Source organism: Sorghum bicolor, chromosome 4 (assembly GCF_000003195.3).
Source record: "Sorghum bicolor cultivar BTx623 chromosome 4, Sorghum_bicolor_NCBIv3, whole genome shotgun sequence".
In the NCBI taxonomy this organism is placed as follows: Eukaryota; Viridiplantae; Streptophyta; class Magnoliopsida; order Poales; family Poaceae; genus Sorghum; species Sorghum bicolor.
The window spans coordinates 65,076,022-65,090,277 of record NC_012873.2 but is presented as its reverse complement, the minus strand read 5'-3'; the positions used below and the strand labels follow the sequence as shown (position 1 = coordinate 65,090,277).

At 44.6% G+C, this 14,256-nt stretch overlaps 1 protein-coding gene and 1 pseudogene across 1 annotated transcript; both read right to left on the bottom strand.

Annotated features, from left to right (window-relative positions):
* LOC8075219 (putative laccase-9) lies at positions 81–2,659 on the bottom strand. Its single transcript, XM_021460536.1, has 3 exons — positions 2,161–2,659; positions 509–1,994; positions 81–393 (listed from the first exon to the last, which is right to left on the bottom strand). Exons 1-3 carry the CDS (start codon positions 2,317–2,319, stop codon positions 263–265), a joined length of 1,776 nt encoding a protein of 591 aa, XP_021316211.1. The 5' UTR covers positions 2,320–2,659; the 3' UTR covers positions 81–262.
* On the bottom strand, positions 10,153–12,870 carry LOC8080490 (annotated as a pseudogene).

The window sequence follows — 14,256 nt, the reverse complement described above, 5'->3', positions numbered from 1 at the left end:
TGACGAGCAAATAATTAAACCAATTATCAATCTACTTAAAATAAGTGCCGCAAAAGTTTGTTCGCTGGTTTAAAAAGTCATGGCAGAAAATATTGTTCACTGATTTATTACGAGAGAAAAACATTGCTGGCTGACAGAAAAATACGGCTTATAAGACAAACGAACAGCCAAACCAATTATCAATCTACTAGTAAGATTAGTTATTTTTGCTCAATTGTCTTGCATGCAAACCGCCGGCATGGCTCATGCCCTTGTTTCCTTATTAGCACTTGGGCATATTAGGAGGACGTGGCATCATTTGAGTCTTTGGGGTCTTGCCATTTTTCACGATAAACACAGTATCCATGCCCCACATCATGTGACGATTGAAATGGCAATGCATAAACCACACACCTAATAAACAAGAAAAAATAGCACAACATATATAAGAAAAAAAACCATATAACAACATATTGTAGTTCATCATTGCAATGTTGCCCACATTTAATTTAGCAAATACAGTACTTACCAGGATTTGCCGCACGGAAGCGCATTGCAACCCACCCACCTGAGGGCACAGAGACGGTGCTCTGGTACGGTGGGTCCACCAGGTTGTACATGGTTGGGTCCTTATCCTTGTCGAAGTTACCGAACCCTCGGCCCACCACAAAGAAGCTGAAGCCGTGGAGGTGCATGGGGTGGCTCTCGGCACCGAGGATGGCCGTGTCCTGGAACACCACCTCCACCACGGTGCCGTACTCCACCACCTTCACCTTGGTGCCCTGCTTTGTGAGTTGGAGCTCCTTCGACGGGTTGGGGGCGGTGAAGTCGAAGAAGAAGGATGGCCTATCGGGAAAGTCCGACTCATACACGCCGTTGATGGAGTCATAGTAGGCGTTGAGGATGTCGATGGTTGGTGGCACGAAGCTAACGTTGTTCAGGCTCGCCGCGAGGTGGTCGCCTCTAGGGCCGGCACATGTCTTGTTAGGCCTGCAGGGGAGCGTATTGACCGAGATCGTCACGAGCATATGCTGGCCAACCACCATTGGCACATCGATTAGGTGCTCCTTTGTGACCAAGGACCGGAGTTGCACCGTGTATGCTGTTGCCGCGGCGGTGTCGTTGATGGCCGGCAGGTCGGAGGAGTCCGGTGGCCGCGCGAAGGGTGGCGCTGTCACATCCATGTACTCTAGAATGGCTGTGGTATTTTTATCGTTCACCGGAGGTCCCTTGTTGGTGAAGTACGGCCTCGCGGCCATGTAGTAGCGGTTGTTGTCGCTTGAGCCGTTGGTTGCGCGGTTGGCCTCGAGGAGCACGTTCATGGTCTGACCAGAGGAAATCATGATGTGGTCGACGGTGAATGGCTTGAGGTAGTGGCCATCGGTGCCGACCACCGTGAGGCGGTGCCCAGCGATAGTGAAGAACATCTCGTTAGTAAGCCCCGCATTGATGACCTGGAGCAAGTACGTCTTTCCGTGCTCCACCAACATCTTGAAGGTGTCATTTTTGGAGCACAGAGCAAAGTCACCAGGCTGGCCGTTGATGGTGTTGGCGTCGGAGATGTTGACGTCGCCACCGGTCCGCTTGGCCTCCAAGAGAACTTGTTCCACGTCGGCGTTCCACCACTCACCGAGGATGATGAGCACCTCCCTGTGTGGCTTGGGGTAGGGGTAGGCCGCGGAGATGACAATGGCGCCATGCACAGTGGCGCGGTCGAAGTCGCTATGTGCGTGCCACCACAGCGTGCCCTCCTCCTCGGTGAAGTTGATGCGGTAGGTGAAGTTGGTACCGGGCTGAATGGGGCACTGTGTGATGTACTCTGGCCCGTCGAACCATGGGTTCCGCGGCTGGTCCACGCCGTGCCAGTGGAGGGTGATGTTTTTTTTGCCCTGGTTGTACACGTTGACGACGATGACACCGCCCTTGCCTGCGTAGATGGTCGGCCCCGGGAACTGCCCGTTCACGGCCAGGATGGTCTTTTCGTGGCAGAGCCGGGTGACCTTCGTCTCCTTTATCTGCAAAAGAGTTTAACATACGTACGCCGGTGTGTTACATTATTAGTCGTTTGTACCGAGGTCTTCTTAATACCACATATATACTGTTCAAGCAACTATCTGCCTGCATCTATGAATGAAATCAAACATAAATATAAGTTGAAATGAGATGTATGGATCAACTTACAACGAAGTCGTAGTGAGTATTCCTGGAGGCCCGGGCCGGGCTAGCTGCAACTCCAAAGGCCAACACCACGCCTAGCAGTAACCAGCAGAGCCCTGCCGCCGGCATCTTAGCTACACCGCCCATCGTCGATCGGACGTTGGTTGCCGAATGAAGGAGCATGCAATGCAGCAGAGCTAGATCACCAAGATAGCTCTCTGGTCTTCGTGTATGACGATGACGTGTGTGTGCTCTGTTAGCTAGTTTAATTTGAGCGAATTGGAAACGTGTGTTTAGCAGCGTGCGAGCGATGGAGAATATGCAATGCAAAGGCTAGCTAGCTTGTGCAATGTGAGCTCGGCTCCGTGCGTTGCTGCGATGCTCATCTGCAGCGGATACGGGATACCGCAAAGTATTTATAGAGCGAGCCGAGAGAGCTGCCAATGCAACGAGGAGGATGCAATAGTTCGTCGTGCCGCCACCAGCTTGTTGTTTCAAATCTAATCGTAGAACTTCTCTTAACCTATGGCTAGGCTTGCTTTGTGATGCTTCTATGTCCAAGCTTTCAACCTTTTGTAGGTAGGTGGGCGAAGCAAATGTGGCTAATAATAATTAATTAGTGATGCCATACTTCCCTCTTTGTTAAGAAGATATCTTTATCAGCCATTCATTTGATGCCTTACAACACTACTTTATTTATCGGTAACTAATTAACTATTTCTTGATATTTGTGTGTATATGGAGCCGACGATTAAATATTTCCTCCATTTCATATTACTTATCATTCTAGCATTCAATTTTTTTCTATCAAAATATTTGTCATTCTCACATTCTAAAACACTCAGGCCATCATCAATGTAATCACAAAGTTTCTTTAATTTGAAAAACAAGAACACTTTGATGTAATTAATGAGGATAATAATGAAATTGGCTACATATCCTTATTTTTGTTCTACAATTTACTTGAACAATAAATAATCTAAAATGACAGAAGGGTTTACAAAAACCTTAGTCCCTGTTTGCAGAGATGCACCTTCCGCAGCGCTATATACCAGAAATTCAGCTCTCCCCACGATCACTCTAAGATCACGAAGACGCTCGGGGGCTACTGTCGAGGTCAAGATACCCTGGTATCTCAACAGTCGACACATCGAATAGTTGGCCTCTCAAGCGGCCCAGTCGGCCAAGGCCCAACTACCATGGCACGCTCAACCTACATAAGTCCTGGGCTAGTTGCAAAGTTACGCGATCTAGGCTCTAGCACGACCTCTTCATTCTCCTTCCACTGCACGCACGTGATGTCACTCGACCTCTCCTCCATCTTAGACACCGAGAAGGGACAGAGAGAGGCCAGATGCATGCCACCAAGTACAAGTACCCTGGCAGGGACAAGCACACCGGAGCCGTTTGCTCTGCTAGAACGAAAAGGACGACCATCCTTGGAAGCGCGGGATCTCAAGGCAGAATGCATCCTCTACACATCCTAGTTCAGACAAGACAACTTTTTTTTTGCCAGTGAGACAAGACAACTTTGCGGACGATGACGACAGAGGCCTTGTTTACTTCACCTCGAAAACCAAAAAGTTTTCAAGATTCTCTGTCATATCGAATCTTGCGGCACATGCATGAAGCATTAAATATAGATGAAAATAAAAATTAATCACACAATTTGTCTGTAAATCACGAGACGAATCTTTTAAGTCTAGTTAGTCTATGATTGGACAATATTTACCATAAACAAATGAAAGTGCTACAATAGCAAAATCCAAAAAAAAATTCACATCTAAACAAGCCCTGATATGGCTCTGCGCCGACCAAAGCCAGCACTGCAGGATGCGTCACACGACCCTGACCTTGACTTCCAACTTCCAAGGCCAACCAGACCCTGACCTGGCCATCAAGGGTCGAGGCCTGCTACCTGCTCCCTCACTATCGCCACGATGCTACCCAAAGATTAGTTATTTTGTTCAATTGTCTTGCGTGTAAACCGCAGTCATGGCTAATGCCCTTGTTTCCTTATTAGCACTTGGGCATGTTAGGGAATTTGGAATGCGCAGAATGACCTTATCTTCAAGAATAAACAACCGCGTTGTTGCGATCAAAGCTTTATTCCAAAAAGAATTGAGAATCCTTTCCATAAGGGCAAGGTCCAGACTTGCACACACTTTTAATCTATGGATCCGGAATCTTTTGTAATTTTCCTTGTTAGGTCCATGTTTTTCTTTTTTTTTTGTTTCTTGAGCTTGTCCTTGCTCATTTGCTTTGTTTTGTACTACCTCCATCCCAAATTATAAGTCATTTGACTTTTTTGACCCTAAGTTTGATCACTCGTCTTATTCAAAAAATTTGTGTAAAAATAATCAAATTTAAGTCATTCTTGAAGAATTTTAATTAATAAACCAAGCCACGACAAAAGAAGTGATATTTTGCATAAATTTTTAAATAATACGAGTGGTCAAACTTGGTGTCGAAAAAGTCAAATATCTTATAATTTGGGATGAATTAAGTACTGAACTATCTTTTTAGTACTAATAAATGCATGTAGAGGCCCCTGTGGCCCCTCCAATTTCTTCAAGAAAAGGTGACAGATGTGTCATGGGAAGTTCTAGTGGTGTTGGATCATGCAGTGTTTTCAAGTTTTGGTGCATGTCGTTCTTGAGTTCCAATGGGTAGGATTAGCTAGTCATCAACATGGTTTAGAGGTGAAGATTATTTAGGAGGCTCTGGATGTGTATGTTTTTTTGGATGCCAGAGGCTTGCATGTAAACAAGGATGTAATTGTGCTACCTTATGAATAAAATCTCTCCCCCTTCCAAAAAAACTATTTCCAAAACTATTTCTGTGGGTGCAACTATTGCAATGTAATAACAAATGGAAAAAAAAACATCTATGACTATGTACGAGTAATAATTTGTAAACGATGGGATTGGATGTGATTTTATTCTATCATCTAAAAATAAAAAGATTTTTTTTGAAGATAACACCGGAGGGTGAGAGACCCACCTAAATAAATTCCATTGATCCCGGCAAGCCGGTGATGGAGGGTGCTAGGCACCACTACAAGAAATCTATGGTTTTTTGACATACTTTTTATGTCAAAATATATAGAATAAATGTCACAACTTAAGGTTTTTGACATTCAGTTGACAAAAATTCAAACGTCAAAAAACCCGCGTCACAAAGTGATCATGTGACGTTTATACATTCAGTGTCACAAGCTTATGACATTGGGTTTTAGTGTCATACAGATTGATGACTTTGGTTTATCGTCATAAAATCTTAAGCCTTGCCACATGGGCAAATGCCATGTAGGATCAAAAGCTGACATGGCAGGAAAAAAACGTCACAAAATAAGTCTTGGTCTGCTAAAACCCACATACCAGACAGCCCTCCATAGGTCACAAGATTTTTTGGGCCCATATTTCTTGGGCCATTGTTTTAGTTCATTTTTTATTGGCCCACACAATTTCAGCCTGTACAAATTTTTTCACAGCACACAATTGAACCCATATATTTTTTCAGCCCAAAATATTTTCAGCCCATACAAATATCTCCACATGATTGCAATATCACAAGCACTTCACATGTCTTAAAATACAACACATTACATCCATCCACCAATTCAACACACAGTCTCAATATCTCAAATTATAACTTGCTATAGTAGCACCAGCGGTAGCAGCATAGCAGCAGCAGCAGCGGTAGCACCAATAGTGCAATTGCCACCAAAATAGCATCTTTATCCTTCTAGACACATATGTTGCCAAAATGAGCCTAATGCAGTTAGACAGCTTACCACTGAGGATCAGGTGATGCAAACTTGTTGCCAAACAAGGTCCGAAGGAAACCTTGGATTTCAAGGCCTTGCTGTTTCAGCTTCTCAGTTTCTTCTTCGTTCTTCCTTGCTGCTTCTTCATTCTTCCTTGCTGCCTCTTTCTGATCCTCTAATTGCTTCTGCACATCAGCCAGCTGTGATCTTAGTCCATCTGATCCCTTCTTCTCAGCTTGCAATTCACTCTCAAGCTCATTCACACGATCATTCATTGCAGCAGCTTTGGCATTTCTCTTCATCGCTGCAGACTGCATGCCAACATTGTGAAGGAAAGTTGATTTTGGCATAACATGAGCTATAGCTTGAACAGGAGTCTTTGGATCTTGCCCTTCTTCCGTTGGTTCAGCAACGTAGGCCTCCATTTGAGCCTAGCAACAATAGCACCAAAAAAGTTAGATTTCAGCACTAGTTATGTATTTCTAGAACTCATGTCTATAGGTAAAGCAACATAGTGGAAGAAATGGAATGGTATCTATCGAGTGGAACCTTCTATGCTATATATGAAATGATCTTCCATGTTGTTGTAAAGAATTGTGTACTCATTTTTCTTTTGATTTATTTCTCTAAACATGCTAAACTGAGTGGCAATCTAGTGGCTATCCAAACTTACAATGTGGCTATGATGTTGTTCATCACAGTAGGAAATAAGAAATGGTACTCACAATGGCATCCATTGCTTGCTCATTAAAACCTGACTTGCTGCTGCAGTGGGTGTCCTTGAAAATATCAATCGCAGTTGGTGGCGCATCCTTAAATTTAGTTTGCTTCTGAAATTACACAAAAATAGAAAACAAACAGCAGCAACAACACATTAGCAGCAACATTAACATTTAATTATTTGTATCCTAAGATAGCATGACACCAGCAGTATCTTAACATTTATTGAATCACATATTTCATTACAACTGACATGCTATAAATCTAAAACTATGTTTGATTTCCATTATGCGAGTAGGCCATGTAGAAGCATAAAACAAATGTAGCCGAATGACCAATCCAGTTATTTACATGAGTAACTAGACAGTATTTGCCGAATCCGCAATCCAATTATTCATATCAGTAACTAGCCAAATCACCATGAAGTGGATTCAAAATACCCTATTTGCATACTAGAACATCCTTGATGATTTCAGATCCTTGAGCAAATAGACCTAAATAAATAGCTTTGCATATAAGTAGACATTTTTTTCCATGCAACAAGCACCATTTTTAGACACATACAACCTCCTATATGATTTATGGTTTAGACTGCGGAAGATCCGACTATTCCGCATCACTTGTTCCATCTTCTGCTTCTCATAGTCAATTAGTGGAGCCTCTGTACTTGCACGAGAAAAAGAAATCATAGTAAATTAAGCTTGTGAGAGAACAGACCATGTAAATTAAGCATGTGAGAACAAAACCTATAGAGTAATGTATCGTTAAGAATTAGTACATAAATTTCACAGTGAAATATGAGACCAAATACACAGCCTTGTCACGTACTAAAATAGATTTTGTGCTGTTTCTTAAAAAAGAGCTTACTTAGAATTTTTTTAAATAGAAGCAAAGATAATTTACTAGTACTTCAAACACTAAAAATAAGTGATGAGGCCCTGTGCAATGCCCAGAATTACTACTTGTCTAGCAACAAGGATAGCATCAGAACATCAGTAATCTGAAATTGTGTCTTCTCATCTATAACAGTTAACAACAGTTCATAAAATATTCATATCCTCAACAAGGACCAGCTATTCAGCAAAATACATACTTTACTCAAAAGAGCAGAGATATAGAACACATCAGCCAAGGCAAATAGACCAGATCGAGAAGAGCCCTTTCACAGTTTCACCTGGATCTTGTTGCAGCCACGGCCAACAATCAAAAGGGAGGATCCACACAGAAATAAAAGGCGAAACAGAAACAAGCATAAGATTAAATGGCAGCTGCTAACGTGCATCCCTGACCTCTCTCTTTCATGTCCCCCACCCACCCACACACACCCCCACACCCCTAGCTGCTATGCAATGCCTCGCCGCCTAGGACCAGAGCCTTTGCATCCCTGCAGCCGCGCCGGGCGCCAACGCTGGCTGCTCAGGTTGTAGGGCAGGCCTCCCCATGTAAATCCCCAGATCTAGGACCAGAGCCTGTGCTGCAATTACCCGCCATATGGATTGCAAAGTAAGAGGAGGCAATCAACAATTTACCTTCACGATGAAGTCTGGTTGAGGGCCGGGTCTTCGGTTTCCGACCAGGAGCCATCTTCACGAGTCCAGGAAGCTTGGAGCGGAGTGCTGAGGATGTCGTTGGGGGCGCATGGCCTCTTCGGCTGTGGGCAGTGGAGGGCGGCGGATCCTCTTTCCAGGCAGTAGAGAGGGCAACAAAGTGGCGGCTGCTGCGAGGAGTGAATTGGATTGACTAGGGTTTGGGGGAGCATGAGCTGAATAGGTCACGGTATGGGGGTAATTTTACTGTACTATCCTTATCCAAAGGAGAGTTGTTGTGGTATATGTCTGGATAGAAATGACATTTTCACTCCAAATTTTTTGGTGTGGCGCGGAGACATGGCGCCACTACGCGGTTGCGCCAGGCCCAGACATCCAAAATTTGGTTTATGCGCTGCTTACTAGTGTCTGCTAACAAAAATATTTTTCTATAAAATATGAAATCGGCTTTTAAAAATAGGAAAAAAAATAATCTCAGGGTGGCTAATTGCCCGCCCGTTTTTTCGCGTAAAATCGCGTGCTACGCGGTCCGTGGGATTCGAACCTGAGACCTCACCCTCGCACGTACCCTCCTCTACCACTCCACCTATCACTCAGTTGTGTCTATATTAGAGTTTAGTTCCCCATATACTATCATAAACCAAGCATAAATTGATTATTTGAGGCTCTAAACGAATATAAATAAAAAAAGTTATCAACTACAAAGTTTCATAACTTTTTAGGATCTGCAACTTTTATTTTTGTGGGTTTTTCATACAAGGTTATTTCAAACCTTGATGCTTTAGTTGTATACACGGAGTAACCGAGGAAGTCTTATAAATAGAGAGTCAAGCTCGGGTACTAATACAACATCGAAGATCTGGCCGCAAATTTCAACAATGAGCAGCTTCTGTTATATATACAATAAAACGTGCTGGCCAATCAAACATTGGTACGTAGCTTAGTGGCGTGATTGCTTCAAAGTAACTTGGAGCACGCAGGTTTGAATCCCCACTGCCGCCTCTATTTTTAACATTTTTCTTCGGCGCGCATGACCCATTTTAAAGAAAAAAAATAAGACATAACCAAAATAAAGAAATAAATAATAAAAAAAATATGCTACGTGCCAATTCGAATGCCACTATGGACAAGAACATTTAAAATAATTCAATAAAATAAGTGATGACACATAACATTTGTCAAAGATTTATGACATTAGAAAATTAGGACTTGTGACATGACATCCAACTTTTTATTGTCACTAAGTAGAGATACATGAAATAGAATGTCATAAATCGGATGATATAATGACATTATTACCTTTTGTCATACTAAAAACGTCAAAAAACCACACATATCTTGTAGTGCACCAAAGTGGCTCATGGCCAAGGTTTTACAACCGCAAAGAGTGCGGGTAGGAGAAGGGTTAAGGGGAAGGAGTGAAAAGATTACACCAATCATGGAGGATCCATCTATCATCTACTTTTAGTCTATTTGCCCATAGCTTACAAGCATCTTGACAGGCGGAGAGGAGACGTCGACCTCTGAAGACCATATCGTGCCGGTGCAGCGACAACTGCCAGTAGCAGAGAAGAAGCACCGTAGAGTGAAGCTTCGTGGGCGCCGCCGCCGGGAGCTCCATATATTTTCTCTAAATGATTATGATCTTATTATGGTCAATATAAATACATAAATATATGAAGCACATATTTATATTGAATTTCACAGGATACAGAATGTATCGTAACATACATTTTTAATTACACCTGAAGATTGAACTAGGAGAACATGTAAAAATAATGAATACAACGAATATATTTTCTCGACCAAATGAAATAATTAAAAAATTAAACAATATATACTAAATAAAAAATATTTGAAAAACCAATCTACTTAAACTCTGTAGACCAAATAGTTAAATCAAGTACCAATCTAGTAAGACCAGTTATTTTGCTCGATTGTCTTGTGTGCAAACCGCAGTCATGGCTCATGTTTTCCTTATTAGCACTTGGGCATGTGAGGAGGACGTGGCATCATTTGAGACTTTGGGGTCTTGCCATTTTTCACAATAAACACAGTGTCCATGCCCCACACAGTGTGACGATCAAAGTGACAGTGCATAAACCACACACCTAATAATAAAAAAACAGCAACACATAAGAAAAAAAATCATATAACAATATATATATATATATAGTTTATTGTCGCTAAAATTTATATAGCAAAATACTCACCAGGATTTGCCGCGCGGAAGCGGATTGCTGCCCAGCCACCAGCGGGCACGGTGACGGTGTTCTGGTACGGCGGGTCGACCAGGTTATACATGGCTAAGTCTTTGTCCTTGTCGAAGTTACCAAACCCTCGGCCTACCACGTAGAAGCTGAAGCCATGCAAGTGCATGGGGTGGCTCTCGGCACCGAGGATGGATGTGTCTTGAAACACCACCTCCACCACGGTGCCGTACTCCACCACCTTCACCTTGGTGCCCCGCTTTGTGAGCTGGAGCTCCTTTGGCGAGTTGGGGTCGGTGAAGTTGAAGAAGAAGTGTGGCCTGTCAGGAAAGTTTGGCTCGTACACGTCACTGATGGAGTTGTAGTAGGCGTCGAGGATGTCAACGGTCGGCGCCACGAAGCTGACGTTGTTGAGGCTCGCCGAGAGGCGGTCCCCTCTGGGGCCTTTGCACGTCTTGTTAGCTCCGCAGGGAGAGCGTGTTGACAGAGATCGTCACGAGCATGTGCTCGTCGACCTCCGTCGGCATGTCGATCTGGTGCTCCTTCGTGGCCAGGGACCGGAGCTGCGCCGTGTACGCCGTTGCCGCGGCGGTGTCATTGATGGCTGGCAGGTCGAGGGAGTCTGGTGGCCCCGCAGAGCGTGACGCTGGCACATCCATGTACTCCAGAATGGTCGTGGTGTTTTTATCGTCGACCAGGGGTCCCTTGTTGGTGAAGTATGGCCTCGCGGCCATGTAGTAGCGGCTGTTGTCGCTTGAGCCATTGGTGGCACGGTTGGCCTCGAGGAGCACATTCATGGTCTGTCCGGAGGAGATCATGATGTGGTCGACGGTGAACGGCTTGAGGTAGTGGCCGTCGGTGCCGACCACTGTGAGGTGGTGCCCGGCAACGGCAAAGAACATGTCGTTGGTGAGCCCCGCATTAATGATCTGGAGCAGGTACGTCTTGCCGTGCTCCATGAGCATCCTGTAGGTGTCGTTCTTAGAGCACGGGACGAAGTTGTCTGGCTGGCTGTTGATGGTGTTTGCGTCAGAGATGTTGACGTCGCCGCCGGTCCGCTGGGCCTCTAGGAGAACTTGCTCCACATCGATGTTCCACCACTCACCGAGGATGATGGGCACCTCCCTGTGCGGCTTGGGGTAGGGGTAGGCGGAGCCGTGCTTTGGGTGGATGACGACGGCGCCATGCACAGTGGCGCGGTCGAAGTCGCTGTGTGCGTGCCACCACAGCGTCCCCTCCTCCTCGGTGAAGTTGATGTGGTAGGTGAAGTTGGCGCCAGGCTGGATGGGGCACTGCGTGATGTACTCCGGCCCGTCGGACCACGGGTTCCGAGGCTGGTCCACGTCGTGCCAGTGGAGGGTGATGTTCTTGCTGCCCTGGTTGTCATGGGCGGATACCGTGGGTATTCGTGGTATTTCCACGAATACCCAACTTTTTATGCACTAAGTATATATAGGTACATATTTATATATATATATTTATATCTAATATATTAGCCTTTTTATATTTAGCAAATAAAATTTTTTTCTCATTCTTTTTAGTCTATCCTTGTATTTCTTTTTACACATAGGTTCTATGTTAGCTCGATTGCCAACATTATTCTATTTTGTTGTTTCTGCAAATGAAAATCTAATTATTTATCTCCAGATCACATACATATCGACTCGTGCCACCAAATATTAGTACAAATCATATCTTATTTGTCTTGCACATGGCAACATGTATAACAAAGTATTCTTTTTGTGTGAGTGAACGAGGCATGAGTAGGAGACAATTTCATAATCCTCCTTCCTAAATCTCTAACCCTAGCTGACTAGGCATAACGTGGTAGCGGCACTGCTGGTTCCCAGTGTCCTAAGCTCCTAGCGGCGCGGGGCGTGCAGCGCGGGCGCGGCCTCTGTCTCTATGCTACGCCTACATAGCGACCGGTGAAGACGCACATCGGTCATGAGGTTATAGATAACAGTTGAGTGGTGGCCCACTAAACACCAACAAAGGAATACTCAAGATTCAAATTCTCGCTCCGCCACTGGTGGTTGTACACGTTGACGACTACGGCATCGCCCTTGCGCGCGTAGATGGTCGGCCCCGGGAACTGCCGGTTCACAGCCAGGATGATCTTCTCGTGGCACAGCCGGGTGACCTTCGTCTCCTTTATCTGCAAAAGAATTTACCATACGTACGCCGGCGTTTTACATTATTATTAGTCGTTTGTACCGACGTCTTAGCTTCTTAATAGTCCAGCATGCATGCAAATACTACAACTGCTACTGCCTGCATCTCTGAATGAAATAATCAAACTGGTAAATATAAGTTGAAATGAGATGTATGGAGATCAACTTACAACGTCGTAGTGAGTATTCCTGGAGGCCTGGGCCGGGCTAGCTGCAACTCCAATGGCTAACAACACGCCTAGCATTAACCAGCAGAGCCCTGCAGCCGGCATCTTAGCTACACCACCCATCGTCGGACGTTGCCGAAGGGGCATGATGCAGCAGAGCTAGCTCACCTAGCTATATATCTCTCTGATCTTGATCTTGTGTATGATGATGATGTGTGTGTGTGTGTGTGTGTGTGCTCTGTTAGGTTTGAGCAAATTGGAACGTGTTTAGCAGCGAGCGAGCGAGCGAGATTGTAATGCAAAGGCTAGCTAGCTAGCTACTGCAAAATGCGAGCTCTCTCCGTGCGTTGCTGCGATGCTCATCAGCCGCGGATACCGCAAGTATTTATAGAGCGAGCCGAGAGAGCTGCCATGCCAATGCAATGACGAGCTAGGGATGCATATATTATTCTCCGTTATATTACTTCGTCTTCGTCATGGCGCAAAAACTTCGAATGATTGGTCTTCGATTGGCCGGCTTTATAGCTTAATTAGCAACTCGTCCACGTACGTTGTAGCGTTTTTATTTTCGTCGTCGACCAATGCAGGTACGGTGTCGCTGGTCGCTGGAGAAGCCGCGTGTACCCTGAGTAGACGCCCTCCTCTGATCCGTTAGCGTGAGTTGAATAGTTGATTGCGTACGTGCATGGCCTATAGCGGCCTCGCCCGCCGCGGTGGCACGAGAGCGTGTGACGTACGACGGACGCGCGACGACGACGACGACGACGTCCGAGCTAGTATAAGGCTTCAATAATATTTTCACCGGGAACTGCCACGACGGCGACATATTTTTACTTCATGATTGAAACAATATCTGTTAAATAAAAACAAAAATGATACGGTGTTAAAATAAAAAAAATGATCTAAACAAGGCAATATTTTCACTACAATATTATAGGCACTAGTATTTAGGTCCTTAGATATACTATATTGATCTACGCAAACATGAGCACCTTATTATCACCGTTGTCGGGTTTTAAAATCTGGCAGTAATGTCCTTTTCTTACGAATTCTCAGTGATAACTCTACCGTTACCGGTTTTAAAATTCCAGCGATGGACCAGCAGAGGTTATGGTTTATATAGTAGTGATTAATCACCGTTGACACTGATTACACACTTTGGCTTTTTTAGTAATCTGACAAACCTTATTAATTCACTAAAATTGTTACATCATTTACAATCAATTGCAGGATAGAATTTAGGGGGGGGGGGGTCATCAACCCAGACAAAAGAACTCTTATCTAACAAAGCTTGCCTTGTTAATTCATGAGCTCTGAATTACAACTCCTATTACAATGGCTAATAGATATAGCAGCGAATTCCATCCAGTGTTGGCAACATTCACCATAGATAGGGGCTGCCGTCGTGGCTGAGAAGCCTCCTTCATTCATCGTGGTCACGACTTCCATACTCACCTTGTATTTGTGCTAGCAAGAGACCATCCCTTGGGGCAAATGCTTCTACCATAGCCGCATCCACCACATGCATGGGGG